Consider the following 25,765-nt stretch of genomic DNA (forward strand, 5'->3'; position numbering starts at 1 on the left):
ACGATGTTACTAACAGCGAGTTTCACATGGGAACTGCTTGAATCGGGCTGATAGGAAAGAGGAAGGCCGAAGAAGGTTCAAGAAAGCCCCAAAGTAGAAACTGCCACAAAGTAGGCTTCCTTATTCCCACGGTGAACCGATGAAAGGTGAGATACAGAAAGAACAGATCAGAAAAAAGGTGGAGTGGAGAGATAAACAAGAACTGAGTGGCTGTCCTGTGTGGAGCTCTGTTTGGCTGCTTGAAGTCAGTTTTTAATCTAAATGGGCATGTAATCCAAATAAAAATATCATTTTCATCCTCCAATCAGCTCGTTTCATCTCATGTAAATGTAATCCAGCTCAGAAAGATTATAGCTGGTGCTGACTCGGAGGCAGTCAGAGCTACTTTATCGCTACTGTGCCTCTGTTGGTTATTCATTACATATTTTTTTTTCATTTTATCGCTTAAGAAGAGTCATGACTGAACAAATAGGAGGCGTGTTGCTTCTTCTTACTGTGTTATGAGGCTCATCTGACTGGTGAAGGTTTTTGTTCATGAACTGATGATTTTGAGTTATTTTAAGCTGTTATAGAAAGTTGTGGACTGGCTTTGTTTGTCTCTAGTTGTTGAGTTTTTGTACTTTTCATTGGTGGGAGATATATTGTAGAATACAGAGGCACTGCTACAGTCTTTGAGCTTAAAATGGAGGTTGGATTGGCATTTATGAAGTACTCCTTTAATCTTTTTGACCATTCAAACGTGTTGCATAAGCTAAATTTACCCATTCATATGTGTAGGGCTTTAGTCTTTGTGCCTTACATACTTAACTACATCCACATTAGAATCCCCATGTAGGCTAACATGCATATCTTTGGACTTTTGAAGAAAGCTAAAGTACCTTGGGACCATGTAAGCTCCTCACAGGAAGTTCAACCAGGAAATTTGACTCCAACACGATCAACCTATGAAGCGATAGTGCTAACCTCACTGCACCATCATGCAGCCCAGGATGTCAAGAGCACAAGAGTTTGTGATCTTGACATCCTAGATTCTCTAATCTAATGTGATCGTTGTTGATTTTCTGAAAAGCTAAAAACAAAAGTAAAAACCAGATAATAACCACTCTCCTTTCCCACTTTATTAGATGTTAAAGGCGCACTTGACCAAGCCGCTTATCCACTAATTGTATTCATGGACTTTGCATTGATCGCTGTTGTGCCTGGTAGTTCCCAGGATTTAAAGTTGTGGGCATCAGGCAGTTGAAAAGGAGTATTCATGCTCAGTTAACTCCTTCCGTGGTTGAATAAAGGCTAAAGGAAGAAAGACTGAGGCAATTAGTCTTAAATGCCCCTCTCAGACACAGCGGCACGCTCCGGGGCTTTTTCTATCTCCAAAATCTGCTGTTTTGAGTCATTATCCCTCAACCCTCCGTAGACCTTTAGATAGCTGTGCCCTGAAGCACGAGCTGAGCTGAGAAAATCCCATCAAGTTCAGATTTGGTTTGAAAGACATCTGGTGTGGAGCTGCCGACCAATGGCAGCGCAGCGAGTTCACCAGCATGTCATTCACTGGAGTATTTAAAACCTGGCGTGGCAGACGGCAGTCATGTGTAGTATTAGGTTAGTTTTGATGCTTCAGATAATAAGTGATTGATACTGTTCTCATGATTGTTGCTGGAGCTCGTTAATTCAGCTTCTTCTGGAGCTTTTTATTAATAAAATCCACAAAACTTCTATATGAACGTGTGGGTTTATGGGTGCGTATGTGTATGTAGGTGATTGTTTTTTGTTGTTTTTTTCCTTTGGTTTAGCATTGTGTCCTGCAGATAACCCGCCTGTAAAACCGCCACTGTTGTTTTTCCACTCAAACCTGACAAACAGCACGCAGCAGGAGCGAACAGCTGTTGTAACCACGTGCTTGTTGTGTTATAATTAAGCCGACACGTATCTAAACACAGTCTGACCTTTGCTCCCGCAGAACCTGATGGCCAAAGCGTTGTACGACAACATGCCGGAGTCCCCCGAGGAGCTGGCCTTCCGGAAAGGGGACATCCTGACCGTCATTGAGCAGAACACAGGCGGCCTGGAGGGCTGGTGGCTCTGCTCCCTGCACGGCCGCCAGGGCATCGCCCCCGGGAACCGCTTGAAGCTGCTGATCGGACCCATGTTCGAGGCTCAGTCGTCGGGCGCCGCCGCCGCCGCCCCTTCTCCATCTCAGAGCTATCAGCAGAAGGCTAACTCGGGGTCTCAGGGCCTCTACCAGGTGCCCCCGTCCCTCCAGAGCCCACAGCAGCAGAGTCAGCAGAGCATCTACCAGGTCCCACCGGGACAGGACGTCTACCAGGTCCCACCGAGGAGTACTCTAGCAACTGATAACACACCAAGCAAGGTGAGACAGAGCTCATCAGTCAATCTGTCAGCTAGTTTGGGTTTCCTTTATTGACTCAGCCCAAGAAAGATACATCACTATGGAGCACAGCAATCAATAGTGACCATCTGATTTCACTGATTAGTCCTCCTTTAAAGCAAAGTTGAGGGGCTCACCAGTGAAACCACCTGGTAAGATGATTGGAGAGAAAAACTGTTATTACTGAGTCGTACTTTTTTCCCCTAATGCGCGCACAATGTTTTGCATTTAAATGCACTTTTACACACTTTCATCTGTAGCAAAGGGTCGCACATTAATATTTATCAGAGCGTCAGAAGAAGAGGAAATAACAAAATGGAAAAGGTTTAGAGTAACAGAAAATGGAGTCTGGTCTGTTCCCCAAACTCTGGATATTTGGGATCACATTGGATTTCTAAGGTAACATCAGCTGTGGCGGGTGTGGGAATGAGATGTGATGGGAAATGGCATTTGCGCGTTTACACCGTGATCCGTGAGGCTCGGCTCTCACCAGCGCGCCCACGGAAAGCAGAAAGGCCAAAGAGGAGATTGCAGCTCTGCCATGCGAAATGTGTGCAGGGTGTGCCGGGCCTGGCGCTCACCACAGATGAGGGTAGTGTTTTTGTGCACGGCTCCCATTTGGCTTTATTCCTGTATTGGCACACTGTGTTCAGCAGAGCCAGTCTAACCCGCAGAAAGGCTGCGAGTATGGAGAGAAATTGTGGAAAAGCAAACAGTACAGAGCTGTTTTTTGGATTTTGGTGGAGCACAGCTGCATTTAAATGCTTTAAACATGGTCACTGGCAAACACACTGGACTTGGTCATTTGCAGTATAGCTATATATACACAATTCTCCAAACAGCGTATCCATGTATTCATCATTTTATGGCCTAGATCGTATATCATTTAAAGTATATATCTTAATTTGCCTGCTGAAAAAAGCATTTAATAGTCTTAAATCACCTAGTTATCAGTTTATCAGTGTTTATACTCATAATTATAATCGAATTATTATTATTTCATTGTCATTTTAATTTCTGCACCAAACACTTTCCTAACTGTGGGGTAATAAGTCTTCTCTTGTGTTCGGTGTCTCCGATACTGCTGAGCCAGCTGAAGCCTTCTTTACTTGCTCTTGTTTTACACCACCAGATGTCTCGTACACTTGATTTAAATGCATTAAACAAGGGTGAGCAGTTAGCATGTCATTACCTCTTTACACATGGAAGTCACTGGCAGGTGTGCGCTAAAATACGACGGGAGGAAATTTCCCTGGTTATTCAAGCGTTTAACTAGTACGAGCATCTCAGACCAAGTCTTCCCTTCAGGAGGTGGATGGTAATTACATGCTGAATGAGCTTTTGATATCCCAAGGGCTATTTCCTTTAAAACAAATCAGCCCCAGCCATCATAGAAATGAGCTAAGGTGTTCATTTTAGTGGATAAACAGGCAGCAGGCGCCAGGGGCTTAGAGGACTCACTGCACAGGAGTTGCTGTGATAAAGTCAGTGGGAGCCAGGGGGCTGTGGGGAGAGACCTGTCAATCAGACACACACACACACACACACACACACAGCAGTAGCAGACCTGTCAAGCAACACCTCTCTTTTTCCGTAACAGGCTGCGAGGCTTAGCCGAGGAGCGGTATTAACAAGGCTTTGCGATAACATGGAAAATGAAATGCGCTCCTAATGAGAGTGTATTTCTGTGCCGTAATCGTGTTATTGGAGAGATTATATTAAGTCTTGGACGTTCGACTGGTCCTCCAATCTGCGGTTATCAAAGCGCTGCAATTTTCGGCGGTTGTTCCCGTCTATTGAATAGAAAGATTTCGGCTGCGTGTGTGTCGGTGCGTCATGACAAGGATCCGCTGTTTTCCAGTGCTGTCTGAATCTTGGACAGAAGCACAATCGCCTTCATTCGCCACAGACTGTTCTGTTAGATCTGGTTATCTCTAGTGAAACACTAAAAGAAAGGAGAGATGTTGTTGGTTCGTGCTCACCAATTAGCTTTCCAAGATTTAAGGAGGAGCACCTCCAAAGCTTGAGTAGACCTGAAGCTCTCCTGATTCAATCAGATTAATTTAACCCTGCATAAAACATTTATAGAAATAATCACACAAAAAAACCTACAAGTTGGTTCATTTTCAGGTTTATGGCTAACTAAACAGAACAGTTTGCCTCGGTGGTTGTTTTCACTATAAAATTTTTCATTTCAACCAGTTACTGACCAATTAGAGCAATGCTCCATTTACAGTCATATAAAAATAGCGTTCAGCTCTTTCAAATACTCCATTTTATCCCTTTTCTTAGCAGTAATTAAGAAGCTACTCTATTGTTTAACTGAATTTTATTTGAACTAATGTTCTGTTTTGAAGCCAAAACTCGTGTGTGGTTTGTGTTTTAAATTTGCTTTAATTCTGACAGTGAAAAATAGCTCAGGCTCAGTGTTTGCAGCCATTTATTATGTCCCAAGTGACAGAAAAACATCATCTCTCAAAGCTAAAGGCTGTGATAGAAACCTATAGTTATGTTAAGCCATCCTGGATATACATACAGGCCTCAGGTTTGGAGTCACTGTATGTTTTTGGTAGAGCAGAGACGTTTACTTTCATCACAGCACACTTTTTAAGGGCGTCTAATTATGAAATTATGGTAAACGCTGTTTTAAAAAGAAGAGCCTCTGATTGTTTGCTCTGAGCTCCACGGTGTTGCGCACCAATGAAATCCCGATCGGTCGAACGGTGTGCGCCCTGCGTCAGAGTATTTATGGAAATATTTGTTGCTGATGTGAAACCCCGGCTCTGGCCTTTGCTCTTGAAAGAAGCAAAGGCAGGCTTGTTTACTACAGCGCGTCAGTGTTGATGACAGGCCGGGCTCGCTGACTTATGGCCTCGTGTTGTTTTAACGGCGGCCGTTTTCATGTCGTCACGCGCAAACATGCGTTTGGTTTCCCAAATGGTTTTTGAGACTGATGCCGGCTTCCTAGACTGATAATCCCCTCTCGTATTACTCCGAAGCCGTCATCCCCTCCTGTGGAGAGAGGCCCCCATATGTCATGAATGTGTCCTCGGAGTGGGGGGCGGAGGCGGGGGGTGTTGCGTGCCAGGCCTGCAGTGCAAATCCAGATTGGCGACTGGCTGTTTTCCCTTTCATGTGGCGTGGGGCTCCGGTATATAAGGCACACTGAGGTTTGGCGCTCGCTGCCACTCTGGCTCTTCGGTTTGGTGCTGCGGCCTTGTCCTTGGGTGACCCTCCTGGGAGGGTGAGCTACAGCCACCCCACCTCCCCCTCCCGTCCCCTCACATAGCCTTAAAGCTGGGTCCGTGTGGGACGGACGCCAGGAGCTCTCGGCCACACAAAGAGCCTCCTCACATGGAAGCCAGGAGCAGCCTTTTATCATGTGGCTCCCAGAGGCCCGTGTTTCATCTCAGCCTTGATTTCCTCCTCCTCCTCCTTCTTCTTCACCATCTCTGAAAGGTGTGTCTGTTTTCGCCCCGGTCACTGTTGTGACTCAGGCGCTGAGGTCACGGCGCCCAGTGATGGGCTGGGTTCAGAGTTCAAATATCTGCCCTTATCTGCTCCTTTCAGGCGGCCTTTTCATTCCTCCCTTCCTGCCTTCATGAAGTCTGCTCCTTGTATAGGCATTTCCTCCTCTCACCACGTCGTAGCCGTAGATGCAATCTGTTCATTGGTGCCGTAAAGAGCACAACAAAGGGTTTAATGAACTCAACACACAACTCAAGGAAGTGCCCTGATAGCGCTTTGTAGACTGCGAGGGTGTGCTCGTGTACCTTGATAAAGCTGTGCTTTTTGAAGTAACCAGGTTATGTGAGAAGAATGTCTTGTTTGTTTGCCTCGGCCATATTTTCTCTGCCTAATCACGCGCACGGCAGTCTCAGCAGCAGATAAGTGAGTTATTTCTTCCTGGAGGAGGCCAGCTCCTTCAAACGCTCGCCATTGTCACATTAGTGATGAATCGCTGGCTGGCGAGATTCGACCAAGAGGGCACGACCATAAATCAGTCGCACCAAAAGTAATCTGCTCTGGGGTGAGCGCACTGACAGGACTTTCTCCTCTGGAAAAGTTTAAAGCAGACAGTGTGATAAAGTTGCAGAGGAAGGCCAAGAGAAGACAGGAAATGCTTTCTTGAAAGCATTTATAAAAACCAGAGCTTACATATTTTATCTTCTTTTTTTTTTTTTAAGCCAGCCAACAATCCAAAAGACCAAAACAGATTCAGTTTCACATCACAGAAGGCAAACAAAACCAGGAGGTATTTACATTTAAGAAGCCAACGCTGGTTTCATTTTGGCATTTTCAGCCACACTAGCAGCTCTTTGGTTTACAGTGTGGGTCTGTCACTCCGCTGCTGGACAGAAATATCTCTCCGACCACGGGATGATTGGCATTAGATCTACTGCAGACATTCGCCTCCCCTCGATGATGAACCCTCATACTTGCACGGCACTTTTCTACTCTAACTGAACAGTCAAAGCACTTTTATTACAAGCTGCATCCAACCATATAATAATTTATACTACATTTCAAGTGCTTTTGAACCAACAAACACTCATATAGTCCAGGGTTCAGTAGTACACAGAAGAGTTTTAAATAGATGCACAGTTTCAAGTAAACCTTTAAAGTGTTTTTTAAATGAGGATAATACACTGACATAAGTGTCCTCACACACACACCCAAAAACACACCTGTTATATCCTCATTAGATCCCTGTTAGATCTTCGTTTCCGGAGAGGGACTGTGAAGAAGTGCAACAGAAGAAGAGTGTTAAAGTACAACGATAAGCAAACATTTGGGCCGCATAACTTCTAAAAAAGGAGCAAACACATTTTTTCCTTGTCAATAAATAAAGTTACGCAGGTGAAAAGTATTCCATATCCTGGCTACTCACTACTTCACCTGTGAGGTATAAAAAGCTTTCCGCTGGTGAGCACCACCTGCCTTCTTCATTTACATCCAACCAAAGTTTCAGGTCATAAATCCACTGTGACTGTGAGGTGCTGCTACAGCTAACCATTTGTTGTCTCAACAACTTTAAAAATTAACTGCCGTGTTTTGTTTAGATTTTTATTGCGAATTGATTAAAAACAAATGTGTCCACTTGTGCTATTTCCATTCATTTTGGAAGCCTTAGCCTCAGCTGTGTAGGGGAGGAAGGGGCAGGTGAAATAAGAGCTAAGGGACTGTTATGTTTTTTCATAATGTATGGTTTCAAAATCTAAAGTTTGAGGATAAAATTCTGGATATTTTTTTGGGGGGGGGGTGGGGCCCCAGTTGTGTGTGGGCCCTTGCCCAAAATGTCTCTTGGATAATCCAAGAGCTTAAAAGCTTCCTCACTCCACATTATCCTGCTTTTTCCCAGAATTCAGAGGATTTTTTCCCGGTATATTTTTCTTAGAAAGTAAACACGAAGTGTCGGAGTCATCTTTCGTCTTCTCAGATATTCGTGCCACAGGATTAAGTGCCGCTTTGATCACAGAGAATGAACAATGATCCCTATTAGAACTGAGAATCAGCCCATTCTCTTTTCACGCTCCTCATTAAGCCCGCTGTCTGTTTGGGTTTAGTCGCTCGGACGTGCTTCGGAGACGGACGGCGGCCTCTCGGGATTCGAGGCTTAATTACCTGCATTAATTCGTTTGGCGCTTTAATGGGCTGGTGCAGCTCTGCGTGGCAGAGGGGAACTTTACCAAGTTGCAAATCACATCTCTGTGCTGTGAATCAGCAGGAGCCAAACACATGCAGTCATATACAAAATCACGCTCTTACCTAACATATGACTGATAGCGTGCATGCTTCCTGTGCCCTCAGGTGACCTTCATTTAAAAGTAAGCTAGCGGCGCCGTGCTGACAGAGCTGCAGATAGGAGCAGAGCGGAGATGAGGAGGTGTGAATGAGGAGACGGGTGGAGGAAATTCAATAAAGCTGTTGCTACATTACCGGCGGTGTCATTGTCACCATCGTTTTATACGCCGCGCTGTGGTGAAAAGCCTCATTTGGGTTGTTGATGTTGATGTGTCAGCAGCCCATTAGTGTGGGTGCAGATGGGGGTGGCATTGTGTGTGTGCAAGTAACCAATGAAAGGGTGTGAAAGGATGATATCCGGGGAAGTGTTGCCACACAAAGATGCCATAATTCACCCCGAGGCAGTCAAGAAGAAATGAACTTATTCAGATGAGTGAAGGACAAATCAACATAAGGTGTCTTAGCAACCTGGGCAGGTTTCCAAAATGGCTTTATGTGATCTTGGCTGCAGGAACACATATTTTTTGGAGAAGACCTACCCCTCCTTTGTTGTTTTGACTTTGCCGGTGGCGAGCGCGGTGTCCAAAAACTACTATTTGGGTTTGTCTGAGTCGAGATTAACTCTGCGCGCCAGATGGTTTTAACACAGAACCATCTGGGAAGTCGTCCTGGGAAACCGTTTGGAAAATGACGGGCACGTTCAAAAAATACTTGGCAGGTGATTGAGCAGTCTGTCTATCACTGAGTGTGACCAGCGGAGCCAGCTGGTGAAGCAAACTCTTTTCAAAACCAGATGGGAGAAGAGGGAAGACCTTCGCCGTCTGAGCTCTTCTTCTAGGCCGTCTGCAGGCCCTTAAAGTTATCTTGATTACAATTTCACTTGGAAAAGGAAAAGGCCTTAAAATATCACACATTTAGCTGGTGGAATCCCCGAAGATGTTGAAGATGACGCTAATCAGACTGTTTGTTGTTAGTCTGCAGAAATGTGAAGAATTAAAAACCAGCTTATTGTTCCTGGTGGTTAAAGTCTGTGCCTGGAAAGAGGGAATAAGATATCTTCTTGAGGTCAATTACTAGTCATTTTAAAATAGCATAGCAAGTATGGTCTCAGTTAAATTGTGTATTTTGTTCTTTAAAGTTGTTTGGACAGGTAACCTGCAACCCACTTGTCCCCCATGACCACTGAGATAGACTCTTGCTTTCAACCGCGAGTTGGTTAAGCAGTTAAGAAAATAGATGGATCTTTTATAGAAGGTCTTAAAAACGTATACTTTTACTTTCCTGTTACCCGCCAACCACATCTGTTCTTCTTTTAGAGAAGAAATACTCTGTTTCAGCCTTATCTGAATCCGTAGCAGCACATTTTCTCAAGAGAAGGAAATACAGTGACATTTTAACAAGCTGATTTCTTTTGCTATTCTCTAAACTGTTAATAGTTTACCTAAAACTTCACTCCAGCTTTGTTTTTTATGCTTTGGAGACCAAACTATTAATATGTGCTAGTACTTAGTAGTTTGGTTATATCTTAGGATGTGAATACCAGTAAAACCTGACATATATACAGAGTAATTCATTGCCCATCAGTACATAAAACCTGAGAGAGTATATAACAAGCCCATGAGGTAGTTGTTGATGCTATGACAAGACCTCTCAAATGACCCTGAAGTAAAGCTTTAAAGGTCTACCTTCCAAAATCTGATCCTGCCAGCAGGCTAAGTAAACAGGGTCCTGCTGAAAGAGACATGAGTCACTCGCCACAACGCGTAGGAGTGTTAACAAGCCATCTATTTGCCTCCTCTTGCCGCTCGTTTAAGTCGCCGACGTTGCCCTTCATCGTCCATGAAGGCATCCTGAGCTCCCCTCACCTGAGTGGGAACAAATGTTTGCTCAGCGCCCTCCCTCCTTTTGGCTCGGCTGTTCGTGATGTCATCGTTCTCTGAAAGGCCACGCACCGCCGTCATGCAAGCGACAACCTCATTGGATGTGGTAAATATTTGCCCGGCGGCAATTATAGCCGCGCCAAGTGTCCTCAGAGCAACAGCCTGCTGGGTAAACAGAAGGGAAATAAATGAGCAGTGTGCATCTGGCAGAGGCTGAAAGAAGCCACTGATGGGCGCTCAGAGCGATGACATGTACCTGTAGAAAAGGTCACCGAGGTCTTCAGCGGACACCTCGCTGTCATCTGCATGTGACAGCTGGGTCCAGGCTTCCCTTAAACCCAGAGGGAAGGTAGCCCGGCTGAGTGACCTTTTAAACAAGCAGGAGGCTTGCTTGTTATCTCCTGAGTCTGGTTGCTCTGAGAGATTTAATATGCCTACTGCTTTTCACATTTCAGCACATTTTCACTGGGCAGAAAATAGAAAATATGAAAAGGCATTAAAGCTGCTCTCAAGCCGGGCCAATAGAAAGACAATAAATCAGATAAACCAGATGAATCTTTTTAACCGATGCTACTGCGCTCCACTAAGCTCTCGTCTTTCATTGTCTGAATAGTCACGAGTCCCCAAAACCATTTAGGTGTCGTCTCTAAAAGTAATAATAAAACTATTTATATGTAGCGTGTGTTTAAACTAAGCTTTTAAAAACTCGCAGTACAATAAACTAATGAATAACCTCAGACATTTTATTAGCTGAAGGTTTGCCTGTTTTCAGTGTCGTCTTCCTGCCTTTCGATGGCATTTGTCTCTCCCCATTGGAGAGAACAATCTAACTCTCGTCCTCCACCTTCCCTGTCCTGATGTGTTTTTATTAACCTAACAATAACACTGGAGGTAGCCAGCAGGCAGCACATCGTTATATGTCAAAGAGCACAACTTCACTAGCCCTCCAAACAGTTTTTTGTCTTATTTAGTATCCAAAGTTACATTTTAGATTTTTAGAAATAGGCAGGTCTTTAGGTTTCTTTAGTATTAAAGTACACTGTAAAAAAACAGGAACCCGTATTGGCTAAGTAGGCTGACATTTAATAATACCAAGGTTTAAGATGAACAAAAGAGCCCACAAAACAAAAACAAAGTGTTAAATTAACAGTAACCCTTTTCCTGCTGGCAGTATCGCTAGTTTTTGAGAGTAATAAGGGGCCCAGATTTGAAAACTTCAGATCTAAGTCATGCAGTAACAAATGGTTTACATCACTTGACTGTGTATGCTTTTAAGCAGATAAAACCTTAAAAATAATCAGTCCAGAGTGAGGAGAGCCAGAAGCAGCTGTTTATTCCTCTTCTGGTTTATTTCAGAGAGTATTTAAAGCCTGCAGTATACGTTTTCAGCTCTGACCCCAAAGGCCTCGCCGGGATGATGTCTGCTGTGGCGCGAGCGCCAACAGTGAACACCTTAAATCACCACGGGCTTGTTCAGATTGGATTCATAAGAACCATATGGACTACTGTTAGTCAGATGAATGGCATTCCTTTCCATACTAGGCAACTCTTTTTCCGTTCCCCTCTCTTTCCCTTTCTTCCACTTGAGTTACCTTTTTTCATAAATCTCTTTTACAAACCAGTTCCTCTGGAGCACTAATCCCATTCTGAGGTTACGTCTCCTACTGCTCATGCTCCGATAAATGTCTCAGGACGAGAGATGCTATTAGGTTATTGTGCTATAAAGTGACTCATGAGTGGATGCAGGGACTGAGGTCTTTCATGTCCCTGGGGACTCGGCCCTTTGCCAGGGAGCCGTGCGTATGGTTCCTATTTTCGAGCCCTGCTAATGAACCCTGTTTGTTCCAGTGTAACGATAGCGTTGCGCGGGGGCAAAAGAGGAGTACTGGGCTCAGGGAAGGACATTCCCAGCATTCCTCCGTCTGTCTGACGCATCAAGGAGGTCGGCTGCTCTGCTGCTTTTAGGAGATGTGAATCAGCCTGAGGGTTTAAGAATGGGGGGATTAGGAGGTGTGAAGGAGCTGATTGCCTCTGACGGGAAAAGAGGAGGAAAAATGTGTTAAATAATTAACAGGGTTAAAAATGTCAAGGGCGTAGGTGAGGCTCGCAGCATGTGTTTGTATTTTGTTTCGTTTTTTTTTTCCCAAGCAGTAATCGTGCCATTATTCCTAAGCCTGTCTACACCGCAGTGTAAAATATTTTAAAGGTGTATTAAATCCTACAGCACCAAATGCTTCAGTTTAAGAGTGTTGTTCATCAATACCAGTGACCCGGTGATTACTTCACCAGAGATTTCTGGATTTAGAAACTCACAGTCCTGCCAGCACTACGATAAAATTCCTTCTCCAATGCCATTTCGGCTATAAAACTATCTTCCATTCTAAAAACTCTCCCAAAGCACTGCTGAAGGTTGACCTATTTTTATTGCTTGACTGAATCACATTATTTTAAGTTTTATTTAGTTTTTATTAGTTGAGCTCTAGTATTGTGGGATATGTGTTTTCCAAGTGAGCAGAGATATAACGATCTCACATGTGTCAGTTGGTCTTGCTTCCATTGCCTAATTCTTCTGGTATAAGTAACAGTTACAGTGAAATGAAAAGCTTATATTACAACAACAAGTTGTTTGTGAAGCAACCTCCACTGCCTCCAGTACTAACCAGTCAAAATACATTTTCCCCTGGATAGCAGTGTTTACCAACCAGTCTCTATGGCCGGCGTTAATTCAAGCAACAAAAAAATCGAACTTCTTTTTGTACATTTTTAATGGGACAAATTGCATTTCTCACTGTTTATATGAGCCAAAAATCAGTTTCATATGTTTAATAATTTTGTTTCCCCTCCTACAGTTTTTAAATAAGTAGCTATTTCAGGGTAACATTAGCTAGCGTTACTTTCATGTTATGTATCTCTATGAAAACTAAAGCAAAAAGTTGAAATCTTAACAAACAAAAAATAAACCCTTTTATAATGAAGTGTTGTGTCAAGACTTTCTTTTACGGTATTTTGAAGTAGCTTTAGGCTAAGGCTACTTAACTTTAGTGCCCCTAAAAACCTTTCCTTAGTATTTAATTGTGTTTTTAGTATTATAAACTGAACTACACAGCATGCTTCATGGGAATAAAAAGGGAAGTTTATGGATGAGAAACACAGCCTTGCTGAGTTTATTATATTCAAATACTTCTTGTTACATTTTTTTGATGTGGCATGAGTAAGCTAATTCAGGCTAATAAAAGCTAATATTAGCTGCTGTTTTTTTTTTTTTTTTTCATAATCAGTAGTTTAACTTTAAGCTTTTAAAGAAAAACTATACAACAAAGGTACAAATAATAAAGCAGTTTCTCAATGTTTAGATAACCCATTGATCTGTTTAGTAGTTGCCTGTTTTACATCCTCATTAGCAACCTTATCTGGTTTAGCTAGTACTGCAGGCTTATGTTAACTGTGTTTTTCAAGCTGTTTTTTAGGCCTGACTATTTCGGCTTCTAAACAAAGACACCGCTGTTTTAAAATTAGAAAGCTACATGATCAAACGTAGCCATTCGCAACTTCTTAAAATATATGACCTTAGTTGCTGTTATGGTATATTTCAGCACTTTTGTAACCATGTTAGGATTTTAATAAGGGAAACTGACTGAATTGGCTGTCATGTCATTTTACAATGGTGTAAAATCTATGTCACCTTTTTGTCTTTAGAAATCTGTTTTGGGCAGTTTGGGCAGTTTGCTGCTATTCTATAGACAATGGAAAATGGCCCCCAGTCATTTTCAATCCAGAGATACATCCGTGCCTGCAATGCTTTCAAAACAGCTGCCTAAGGAGATTTTTGCAGGGTTGTGTTTATAACTTCATTCCCTGGGTCCTTTGTAAACAGCCTGGCACAGGGAGGATGTTGTTAGAAAATATCTGCCTTGACTGTAATCACTTACTATCCCTGGGTCATTCAGGGACTAGAAATGGAAAACAGGAAAAACAAATAAAAGTCGGCACACATGCATGTACAGACGCTTGAGAGTTGGGTGGCAGCAGGGCTGCTAGGTTGTGAGTCAGAGCATTTGTCCTCTTACCCTGGACGACAACTGATTGTTTGTCTTCCTGCTGTTTTCGGACAGGTGGTGACCCCAACCAGAGTGGGACAGACCTACACTTACAGCCCAGGACAGCATAACCAGCAGGACCTCTATGACGTCCCACCCATCAGATCACAAGGGGTAGGTTCCTCATGCACCATAACACCAGGATCTTTTTTTTTCTTTTTTTTTTTTTAGCAACCAAAGAAGCTTTGATATAATCTGCCAAACAGTGAACCCAATAATACAGTGCACTCTATGACTTAGAATAAAGGAATTTGTTTAAAATTAACCAATATAGGTTCCTAAAACTCCTTAAAATTATTGTTTTTCAAAACCAAAAAAAGCCATTAAACCCATTAATTTCCAGTAATGAGGTCATTTTCTAGTAATAGCTGTGAGGCATACGTTAAGGTTACAAGCTGTACTAAAAACACAGCTTGAAGTGTTTTTCCCCTCTCTTTTTTTCTAATCTTTGGTCTGTATGATGTCAGAGAGAGAGAATGTTATGGTTATCTCTGGTACCGAAACCACACCCACCTTCTGTTTGCAAATGTGGGTGGAGCTAAAGCTGCTGGTTTCAAAAAGAGGATGACCTGAGGGGCTGAGCCAAAGTACAGATAAAGTTATGAACAAGGATTATTTTGAACTGTGGCTCATGCAAAGCTACACTAGGAAACGCCAAGCATAAAAATAAGATGGATAAATATCTTTAACACTATATTGCATGCATCTGAGAATGTACAAATATAATCTTTAGTTTACCTACACATTGATATCAATCGAATCTGTTAGCATGTTTTCACCGCATATCAAGCATCTTCGTTTTAAAAACAAGCCATCCAGGTGAGCTTTTGATGCAGCACACAGTGCCTGGGCAAATGCATTTCATTTCTCAAAACAAGAAAGCCAATTCTCTGATCTGCATCGTGCTATTCTGCCTACCACATTTCCTGTTCTGTGCAGAGATGAGCGAGGATTCTTCACACTTCATTTTCTCTCATGCTGTTGAAACCTGCAGTGCGGCAGTAGTGTTTGCACATTTTGAGAACTGTACTGTATTGTTTTAAAATGCTCAAATAGATATTTTTAGAATTACAGACGAGGTACAGTGTGAAAACAACTCGAGTTGCTTACAGAGATGGAGTTACAGGAAGTCATCACCTGATTGTGCAGTTAGCCTCAATTTTACATTGCTTTATAGTGAGTTTCAGCTTTGGTCTCTGTTCTCACCGTTTTCATAAACTCTTACCGCTCTTTAAGTTTTGTTCTCAGCCAAAACAGCCTTCTGTTTTTAGCCAAAAACCCACTGAAAACTACTTCAAAACAGCTGACAGACAGGTGGAAACTAGCAAAATATGGAAGTGGAGCATTTAGCATCTGAAGGGCAGCTGGTGGAGACCAAAAATGGAGCAAAAAGAGAAAATACTGTGCAAAGAAAAACTCCAATCAGTGACCGTGTTGCTCTATAACTATTCACCATATCAAACGGACTTATCGTGCATTTTTTCCTGTCATATATACAAACTTTGTTGTGATGCTGGATGCTGACACTAAACGCAGCCGGAGATTCAAATAATGAGGCCAGCGTACGTACGAGTCAGAAAAGAAGCCCAGGCTTCAGCTGTCAGTGAGAACAGTTGTAACTAATGTGACTACCTCAGGCCAGCCAATCAAAAGCAAGTTGGCCTTACAGCCACCTTTGTGGTAAAGAACTCTCACTTTAGATAGGAGCGCTGCACCGAGGCACCTGTGCAAATAGAAATATGAAGCTTTTAACTTAGCAGTGACTTATTGTCACCTTTCACTGAGCACTAAATTTGATTTTATTTACTTTGTGTCACATTTGCTTCTTCATACATGTTCATATATATTTCTTTTAATGCTTCCTAACTATTACAATCAAACTTCACTGAGTATTACCCCCAACTCTCCCTCAGCCTGGTTCAGGCGAAGTTTCTTCCTGTTAAAAGGAAGTTTTTCCTTCCCACTGTTGCCAACTATATATAAAAAAAAATGTAATGACTTTAGGGGCAATTTGGCGAGTAGTATTTTCCTCCGAGCCAATTTGGCATGTGGACTTGAGAAGTCTGCGATTGAACTGCGACCTTCTGATTACTAGACATCCCACATACGGCCAAACAGAAACTAATAGTGTGCTACAAAATCAGATCAAGTCAGCTACAGTCAAATAATATGAAGACCAAACTTTGTGTGATTGTTTTTCTGAAACACGTAGTGATCATTTCACTTCCCTCTTTCAGGTGTACGATATTCCACCTGGTCAGATGTTCCCTGGTCAGCAAGGCGGAGCCAGAAACCAAGGAGTCTATGATGTTCCCCCATCACCAATGGACCCTAGGTCACAAGGCATCTATGACATCCCTCCAACCTCTCAAGGGGTAAGAGAAACTTCCAGAAGCAAAATGAAAGGGCACATCAGTCAGCCACTCCATTTGTTTAAGCCACATGAAGCTGAATTAACGAGGCTGCGTATGTCCAGAAAATTTTATTTTTATGTTTATTGATACAGCTCCTAGAATTTCTCTTAATTGACTATATTAAATGAATAATACGTCAAATATCATATTTATTGCATTCCTGCGGCCAGTTTAAATGAAAGCCTCGCCTGCCAGGAGAGTTTAACCAAAACGGCTCCGTGTTTAAACTCGCCAGCAGGGGAAAAAAACAAAAAATCAAGGACAAGGACATAACTCTTCTTTTGCCAGACCCTCTAAGATTTCACCAGAGCTGACCAGGCAGCGCGCCACCAGTTTGTTTGTAATAACCTGAAATATGCTGGGACCTGTTATTTGCGTCGTTCCTAATTACAGTTTGGGCAGGCCTGTCTAGCTGTAAAGAGTGCGTTTGGAGGCTGATGGAAATCAGTTTTATTGCCCCCGTTGCGCTCCCATCGTGCTCCGTGCCATGTACGTCAGCGCACACTCTGCTGCGTTGAGCCCGAGGGAGGGTGAAAGCTTCGTTGCATTAGAGGAAGGAATCAAGAGGCTGAAAGTTTGAGGTTTCAAATATAGTATCTCCCCAAGCCAGAAGGTCTTTCACTTCCTCAATCTCTAACTGCAGGACTGCTGTGCAAACACACTGCATCCAGTAAAAACCCACTGAGGTGCATTTACAGTCCAAATTCTGTGTTTAGCACATTTTTTGAATGTCATAAACTCGAGTCTCCCGGGGGGAGGGGATTAAAAGAAAACGATCTCCTCTGCAGGAATCCAGGTTTCTAACTGCTAATCTTATGATAGTCGTGAATTTAAAACATGTCACTTTTCTGGTGAGTTCTTAACGAGCTGTGTTTTAGGAAGGGGAGCCTTCTTTGTCGATGACTTTCCAATCCCCGAAGACTAGTCGGCCCGAATGCGGGACCGAGCGCACATTTTAGTGCTGTGCCTTTAAACGGGACCTCAGAAGAGGCCAAAGCTGAAAATTGAAATGTCATAAACCATTTTAGGAAACCAGTACCGCAGCAGTGATAGTTCCTCACTTTGTTATGAGACTGCATGCACATGCAAAGAGTCAGTCAGTCAGTTTATGACTGTTTCTGTCAACTGTAGAGGCAAATGTTTGCTCACTCGCTGTGTGCTGCACTCTTTCACATTAAGTGGACTAAATGCGTCCAAGCCTTTAGTTTAGAAGAATTTGTTATATCCACATCTGGCCAAGCAGTCGTGTGCACACTCCAGCTCCAAGAATGCCTCAGAGGCCCCTTATTTTCAGAGCCCACGGTCGATGCTTCACAAAGCACGATCGATCCTAGTGCGATATAAGTGTTTACATTTTCAAGTTGAGAAAGCGTGACAGCACCTCTCAGGTGCGGATGGCGCGACGTGACTGCAGAAGGAGTGCAGAGGAGGTGTTTGTGTGCAGGAGGTGGAAAAAAAAATGAGTCATATCGCAGGTGTTTCCACATCTGTTTAGGAGGGTAGCAGCAAGAGAGTGGGATGCACAGTTCTAATAGTGCAAATAAATGAATGTCTGAGATATGAAATGCTCTGTAGAGGTGCAGCAGAGCATTTTGTATGATGACAGGGATTTCACAACAAGGAAAAAAATAGTCCTGTGAGGCCACTGGTTAGGTGAAAGCTCCACTGTTTGATAATAATATACATGTTAACAAAAATAATAACAGTCTGATTACTGTCCTCGCCCACAGGTCTACTCAGTGCCTCCCTGCAGGACCAACTCTGCCCAGCAGGAGGGGAACTACGACTTCCCGCAGCCCCTCAAGAGCAAACAGGAAGGCATCTACGACGTACCCCCACCTGTCCTCGCCAAGCCCGCCCAGAGCTCGCAGTCACATTACGACTTCCCACCGAACGTGGAGCCTCCGGCTCATCAGCCGCACCCGAACACCAACGGCAATGAAGGCATTTACGATGTGCCACCGCCTGCCTTTCATTCAGGGGCGGGGTCTCGCAACGACGTGTACGACATCCCGCGGGTCATGCAGACCTCCCAGCACAGAAGCTCGCCCGCCGACAGAGACGGCAGCAAAGGCATCTACGACATCCCCGCTCAGGATGCTCGCGCAGTAGCGGACGTGACGGACGGCGTGAACCGCTTGTCGTTCTCCAGCACGGGCAGCACGCGCAGTAGCATGTCCACCTCCTCGTCCTCCACTGGCTCCAGCTCTGAGGGCCGCCTCGCTCTGGATGTGGACACCGCCATCCAGAAGCTGTACCGCCTTCAGCAAGCAGTGGACAGCTCAGTCGGGAATTTGCATTCAATGGCAGCTTCCCCTCACTGGAGGACTTTTCCTTTCATGGAACGCCACGCCAACGACGTCCGCACAGTTCTGGACAGAGTCCGGGCCGGTCTGGGAGACTTCATTGTGTTTGGCAGAGGTGCCGCGGTGAACGCTACGTCTCTGTCAGACAACAGTCTGCACAGTAAGCTTCGAAGGCAGCTGGGACGCCTGGAGGACTCACAGCAGATCCTTCTGCAGATCTACCAAGCTCTGGAAAACTGCAGCTGGGCGCTTAACACCCTGGCCTCGTCTGGAAGGCACCACAACAAGACCGACGACCTGGACCGCTTCGTCATGGTCTCCAGGACTGTTCCCGACGACGCCAAGCAGCTGGCCTCCACGATAGGCAGCAGCGCCGAGCTGCTGTTCAGGCGGACGCATGTGGACGGATCTTTCTCTGTGGGCAGCACGCCTGACGAGAACGTGATCCACCCGCTCACCTCCCCCTCGTCGGACAACGACAACAACGGGGGCAAGACCAAACCTTTCCCCGTGCCCTCGACCCCAGACAAGGACAACATGAACAATAGCGAGAAGTGCGTGAAAAGCTGGATGGAGGACTACGATTATGTACATTTGCAGGTAAACAATTAAATCCACAGTTAGTAGAGTTATTTACTTTAAGTGACTTTACCCAACAGATAAGAATTTATGTGTCGTGTATCAAAGATCAGACCTACGTGAGTCTGGTTTCTCACCCTGTTTAAAACATTTTTTTACCTCCCTTCAGGGCAAAGAAGACTTTGAACGGCAGCAGAAGGAGCTATTGGAGAAAGAAAACATAATCAAGCAGAGTCAAGTTCAGCTGGGTCAGGAACAGGTGAGGCTTTGTGTTTGTTTGGGCCTCGCAGGTGGAGCGCACACTGTGCGGGGGAGTGAAATACCTCGCAGTCTTAAACAAAACAGATGATAACACTGAGCGATTAGGGGCCCTTCGAGGTTCTTACGAAGGCCTCTGCAGACCTCGGCGCTCAGATCTGATTCTAACATCATTCTCTCGATGGAGGCCAGCGTCAGATTACAAGGTGGAGCGGTCACGGCCCTGAAGTGACCCACATGTGCAAAAATATATAAAACAAATGCTGCCGTACAAATGTAAACATGGAGTCTAGAGTTTTAGGTTTATTTTACTTATCTCGTGGTGCTATTTTCATACGAAGGCGTTTGTGGATGTGGAGTTGCAGCCAGCAGTGGTGGGATTGTTGGTGTGAAACTGATTTCTTCTACATTTTTAGGATGAAATGTAAAGGGTGGCTGTTTCATTTTGGTCATTTAATTTCTAATTTCTTCGAAGTAACAGCGTTTTCCAGTAAATTTAACATTAAACATTTTCTCAGAGACTCAGTTTGATACTTTTAAGACAGCAAAAGTTTGCTGTTAAAAAGGAGAAAAGCCATAAAATGCTTTGCAAAAAGGAAAGTGTTTTTATGTTGATTTTTCTGCTTAAATTTACATATTTATAAAACGCAATTTGGCCTTGTGACCCTGAACCGGAGGATAAGTGGTTAAGAAAATGGATAAGCCAAATGGGAAACATGTTTGCTTTGAAATGAAATGAACAATCAGTGTGCAATCAAAGCTTAGACACGCGTCCTTCCTCCAAAACGTGTTTATACTTCCCTCTGTCAGGTTAATAAAGGGAACTCTGTTGATCTTTTTCTGCCCCCATTTTTAATCTGTGGGTTAAACCTGATGTTTTTTTAAATGTTCACTTCAAATATTTTCCATTATAAATAATTATGTGTATTTAAAGCTAAACCTTTGCCCTTTGACCTCACATCTGTACTGCTTCTACAGATCAATCAGTTCAAGAAGCTGGAGCAGGAAGTGAGCAAACCCGTGGAGAACGACATCACGCAGTGGATTTCACACCAACACTCGGCGCCGCCCTCAGACTCCTCGTCCTCCTCCACCTCCCTCTCCCCGTCCGCCCACCTGTGCGCTCGGGACCGCCAGCTGCTCAGCTTCTACTCGGAGCAGTGCGAGCAGCACTTCGTCACGCTCCTCAGCGCCGTGGACGCCTTCTTCGGCTGCGTCAGCGCCGGCCAGCCCCCCCGCATCTTCGTGGCACACAGCAAGTTCGTGATCCTCAGCGCCCACAAACTGGTCTTCATCGGGGACACGCTGTCCCGGCAGGCCTCGGTGCCTGAGGTGGCAAACAGGGTGATGAACTCGAGCAACGTGCTGTGCGACCTGTTAAAGACGGTGGTGTGCGCGACTAAAGCGGCCGCCCTGAACTACCCGAACACAGCCGCCATCCAGGAGATGGTGGACAGAGTCACCGACCTGTCGCACCACGCTCAGCAGTTTAAAGAACAGTTGCTGCAGATGGCTAATTTGTGATTTTCACCCTCATGGCTCCTGCACATCACTCCGTTTGTACATCTGCCATAAAAATATATATATATATTTGCAGTATATGTATGTCGCTCTCCATCTTTAAGCCCGTTTAAGATGTTGTAAATAGTCTGTGTTCTGTAAATATTTGCTCTATTTTTATGTACATTGTTCTATATTATGATATGGACACATATAGATGCAGTACTGGTGCCTCTGTAGGAACATGTGGACATTTTTCATAACATTCCCATTGCATATTATGAAGCACCTTATGAGATGTCCTGTTATTTCATTTATAACTGTAGAGTGTCGTTTCTGTGTCTTCCTGCTGGATGTGACAGTTAAAAGTTCCTTGTAAATCAAGTCGGTGTCCGTGTGTGTGTGTCTGTGTGTGTGTGTGTGTGGAGCTCTCCACAAAGTAAAGGACTGTTCTTCACCACAGGGGTTTGTCATCCTTATGTCGTCCAAGAAGTGAAGCAGTCAGAGGGGTTTGGATGATAAATAGTGATATTTTCTTAAAAAATATATATATTTTCATGTCAAATATGATATTTGTTGCAAAGATGATAAGATTTATATGTGAGCATAGAAAAAACCTTCAGGTGTTTACTGTGTCCATGTATTGATCAATAGACACCACTGGCTCCAGTTTTATGCCAAGCTGCTTAAAAATATTACAGTACAATACATCTCATGGTCTCCGTCGGCTGATGGTAATAGATGGTGTGCACACATTTAGTTTAAAATTCCTAAGGTCCCGGGAGAGGACGCGGCTCCTGCATCTTTGGGGTTGGCGTGCGGTGTAAAAACCACAGCAAATCAAACATGCGGAGCAACCTGCTGTGGTGACCGCTTGTGAATAAGAAAGCAGCTGAAGGCGGCTTTTTCATTTCAAAGGTCAGAAGTGAAATTTACAACATAAATCCTGTTTGCTGAGCTCCTCTTGGGCTTTCGGCCACATCTCACTGTCTTCCTCAGCTGATTGCTTGATTCAAAGTCTTACAGAGGAATACCAGATAGTTAAGAAACTATCCAGTCACATTCCCCTGAAGACATTCGTGCATAGACATAATTTTACCTGCTCCATATAAACAGTTTGTGGATCTGTTGAGCCTTTCCTTACTCTCTGTCACATATGCACTGCTACATTTGTGGAAGTTCATATTAAACATGGTCAGTTTGCATAATCCCTGTGAGCCAAAAGCTCCGCCTTCCCACTGATCTAAAAATGTTATACTATTGACTCTATATGACATCTGAAAGGGGATATCCCAAATATGGCCATATAATGCACACAAGCACCACCCACCTGCTGTTCAGACCTCCTGCCAGTAGAAATCTGGCTTTAAAGGGGGAGGAGCTTAAACAGTGTCTTTCAGTCAGGATTATTTCTAACTGTGAATTATGCAAAGCTACACTAGTATAGCCCAATACTAGAAAAACAAAACATCCACATTAACCGTCAACTACAGTGTATGTTGACTTTTTCCAAGGCTTTCGGTTGTGTTTCATGGTCTATATCTGCAGCACTGAAGGTCATGTCCTTGTCTAAAGGTGGCCAAAAGTGCCAAAACAACTGCCGGTGCACCTTGGTGTCATGCACCTCTTGATTTTTGTAAGCCAGCATAGCGGCACTAAGTCTGGCACTAATATCAGCATAAGAGCTCAGACATTCACAGGAGATACGGAGGAAAACTGATTTCTTTGCTTCTGGTTTCAACTGGTTTTACTCCTCATTGAGTACTGATGCAGAGGTTTTGTCTGAGTGGCGACACATTTCTGCCGTTCTGCAGCAAGCCCAGCTAGTGGTTATGTCATAGGTGGTGTGCAACAACCCTGAAAAAAGGCATTATTGTTGAAACTACTGTTTCAAACGGCCTCTCGTAGTCTTCATCAGACTGATGGGGAGCAAACACTAACAGAAGGATCTTAAGGTGTAGATTAATCATTCCAGGATCTAGACTGAGCGCTTAGATGAAGGGTTCATTCATCCGAAGCGTGACTCAGCGTTTAAGTAATATAAAAATCTCACCTTAGGTTATTGTTCTGGTTGATTTTTTTATCCAATCGCATGCTTGTCTCATCGTTAAGTCATATCTGATCACATTAAACACAGAGCTGAGAGGATTTCATTGAGCGGGACTGGGCAGGTGGAGAAGGAGCCAAACTATTCTTCACTTTGCTTGTAGCGCATTAGACGTGACACAAAGAGTAATGAGGGTGAGTAGAGGACAAGACTCTGCTACAGATGTTGTGCGGGCCGTGAGAATCGTCTCTCTGAGCCACCGGCTAATCTGCAGCACATTTCTCTGCTTCAAGGTGCAGTGAATTGATCAGATAAACGGCAGAGCTGAAAACAGCCTCTGTTTTCTCCTCATCTCCTCTTCGCTGTGTTTCATTATAGTCTGAGTGACTATAACCGCTCCCTGAGGGGTAGCTGCTCTATAGATAGATGGAACTGCGTAACGGCGAGATGTCCATGAGCACAGCAAAACTCCCGCCTCCCCCTTCAGCTTCCAATCTCAGAATCTCATTAAAAAATCCTCGCTGCTCTCACAGACTGGCACTCACAGGCAATCTCCCTGTTTTTATTATTCACTGCATTCCTCTCTGCGCTCTCCAGGGAGAGGAGAATGACTTTTAAAAAGGTTCCCGTTTTGCAGGCAGGGTGCAATGAGTCTGTCCACAGCAGAGATGTGCTCTCTGTTAATCTGCCCCACAAAGGCAGAGAAGAAAAAAAAGGGGCTCAAAGTTTTTAGCCTGGCTGGAAAAAGAGAAGCTGTTTTAGTCCGACTATTTGAACTTGAAAAATAAATCCATGCTGAAAAGGTCAAAAACATTTCACCTGAAGCACAGCGGTGGCTGTCCTTAGATCCAAAAATATATGACTCTGCAAATCTGAATGTTTGATCATAAATAGTGTAGAAAACTTGATTTTCAAGCTCATGTGCACCCCTGAGCTTTATAACATCTAAAAATATCTGACATACTAAGGTTCAAATGCAAAGTAAAACACAAAATTAGGCAATTATAATTCAGGTCTGAATCCACACACTGAGACAAAAGTCTAAAATAGAAACAAAAGGAAAACAGAGACGCTAACAAATCAAAACTGAAGAAAACCAAGGAATGGACGGAAGCCTACAGGCAAGAGTAACAAGATTATTTGACTGGAAACAAGGGAAAGCTCAGGAGTAAATATATCCCAAGTGGACGCAGGAGAGCAGAGAGGGAACAGGTGTGGAAGAAGGCACAGGTGGGACAGACGATTACCAAAGAGAGCCAACAAAGCGAGGAAGTAAAACTCACAGGAACGCACAAAGACCACAATCTAACCTAAGTATTTATACTTGTTGCCTTTACTACTTTAGTAATACCACAAAAGTTAACTATAAACTATTGTTTACCTGCATAAGAAAAGACACTTTATGTCTGTTGATTTATCAATTTTATTTTTATAAAGTGAAATCAATAAACAAGTGAAAGCCAAGTCAGAAACTTGAGCTCTTTGTCCTGCTGCCGAAACTGTTGCCCGAGCAGATTTTGCGTCTCATGCCTTCCGGTATTTGTAGTGGCCAGCAGGGGGCGATTCATCTGGTTACAAAAATAAAGAGGTGGTGGCTACATCTATCTTTGATATAAAGTCCATTGTTATTTAGTCATATTTGGAGGTGGCATTTAGAGGTAAGGTGAAATCGGCAACTTTTTAACAGACTTTTTTTTAGAAATTTGGTGATTTTATAGGTGTTGTCTTTATGTCCTGGTCACCATTAAAATTCAAGTTAATTTAGGAAAATGCTTGAAAATAAAACTGCCAAAATAAGTGCCCAGAGGTGCTTCAAAGACAGCTGGCAAGTGTTAAGTTTAACATTAACATCCACCCGATTTTCCCTGCATACTACGGAAGAGGATTAGGGCCACTGGGAAAAAAAAAAAAGTGGGAACGTCTTTTTTTTTTTTTTCCTGAATTCGGTGAAAAAAGTCAGAATTCTGAGAAAAAAGTCAGAATCCTAAGATTAAAGTCAGAATTCTGACTTTTTTTCTCAGATTTTTTTTTCCAGTGGCCCTTATCCTCTTCCGTAGCATACCTTTGAATTGTAACACAAGATGAATTATGCACTTCACCTGTGCTTTTAATCTCTTGGCAGATTGGTGTTTGTTATATTTTAAAAAAAAAAGTAATTACATTTTCATATATTTAAAAAAAAAAAAGTCTATTACGTGAAATTAAAAATGTAAGAACTCTTTTAGCTTCCACTAGTGATGGGATTTACGGCTCTTTCGGTTCGGCTCACTAAAAAGAGCCGGCTCTTTCGGCTCCGAACCGGCTCTTCAGGTTGTTTTGTTGCTTTAATTAATTTATTATTAACAATAATATAAAATTATGCACAAAAGGAATTACTAACGTAAAAAAAGTGGTGGCCCCTAGAGACAAAACACGTACAAACTCCAAAACACATTTCTAGCATGAACTGAACTTCCAAAGCAGAGCTACTAGATCACTTAAATTACACAATTGAAAGCATGTGTGTATTGTTTGTGTATTTATACACAGGCACTCATATATATTCAAATAATT

General features: G+C 43.4%; 1 protein-coding gene and 1 long non-coding RNA gene across 2 annotated transcripts in view; one reads left to right on the plus strand and one right to left on the minus strand.

The window, feature by feature from the left end:
• Positions 1 to 7,666, minus strand: part of LOC146682721 (uncharacterized) — a 97,893-nt gene extending 90,227 nt beyond the window's left edge. Inside the window, exons 1-3 of the long non-coding RNA XR_014917366.1 lie at positions 7,286 to 7,666; positions 7,075 to 7,124; positions 1,944 to 2,348 (exon numbers count right to left, since the gene is read on the minus strand). This is a non-coding gene — a long non-coding RNA (uncharacterized LOC146682721). The remainder of the gene's footprint in view (positions 1 to 1,943; positions 2,349 to 7,074; positions 7,125 to 7,285) is intronic.
• nedd9 (neural precursor cell expressed, developmentally down-regulated 9) overlaps positions 1 to 21,549 on the plus strand; it is a 37,512-nt gene extending 15,963 nt beyond the window's left edge. Inside the window, exons 2-7 of the mRNA XM_085445146.1 lie at positions 1,958 to 2,368; positions 14,124 to 14,222; positions 16,346 to 16,483; positions 18,253 to 19,428; positions 19,577 to 19,666; positions 20,644 to 21,549. Coding sequence (XP_085301272.1) covers positions 1,958 to 2,368; positions 14,124 to 14,222; positions 16,346 to 16,483; positions 18,253 to 19,428; positions 19,577 to 19,666; positions 20,644 to 21,189 — 2,460 coding nt within the window. The 3' untranslated portion in view covers positions 21,190 to 21,549. The remainder of the gene's footprint in view (positions 1 to 1,957; positions 2,369 to 14,123; positions 14,223 to 16,345; positions 16,484 to 18,252; positions 19,429 to 19,576; positions 19,667 to 20,643) is intronic.
• Positions 21,550 to 25,765: the final 4,216 nt, after the last annotated feature.

This window comes from Copadichromis virginalis, linkage group LG22 (genome assembly GCF_057382275.1).
Source record: "Copadichromis virginalis isolate Kocher_CV1m ecotype Utaka linkage group LG22, C_Virginalis_male_GT1.1, whole genome shotgun sequence".
In the NCBI taxonomy this organism is placed as follows: Eukaryota; Metazoa; Chordata; class Actinopteri; order Cichliformes; family Cichlidae; genus Copadichromis; species Copadichromis virginalis.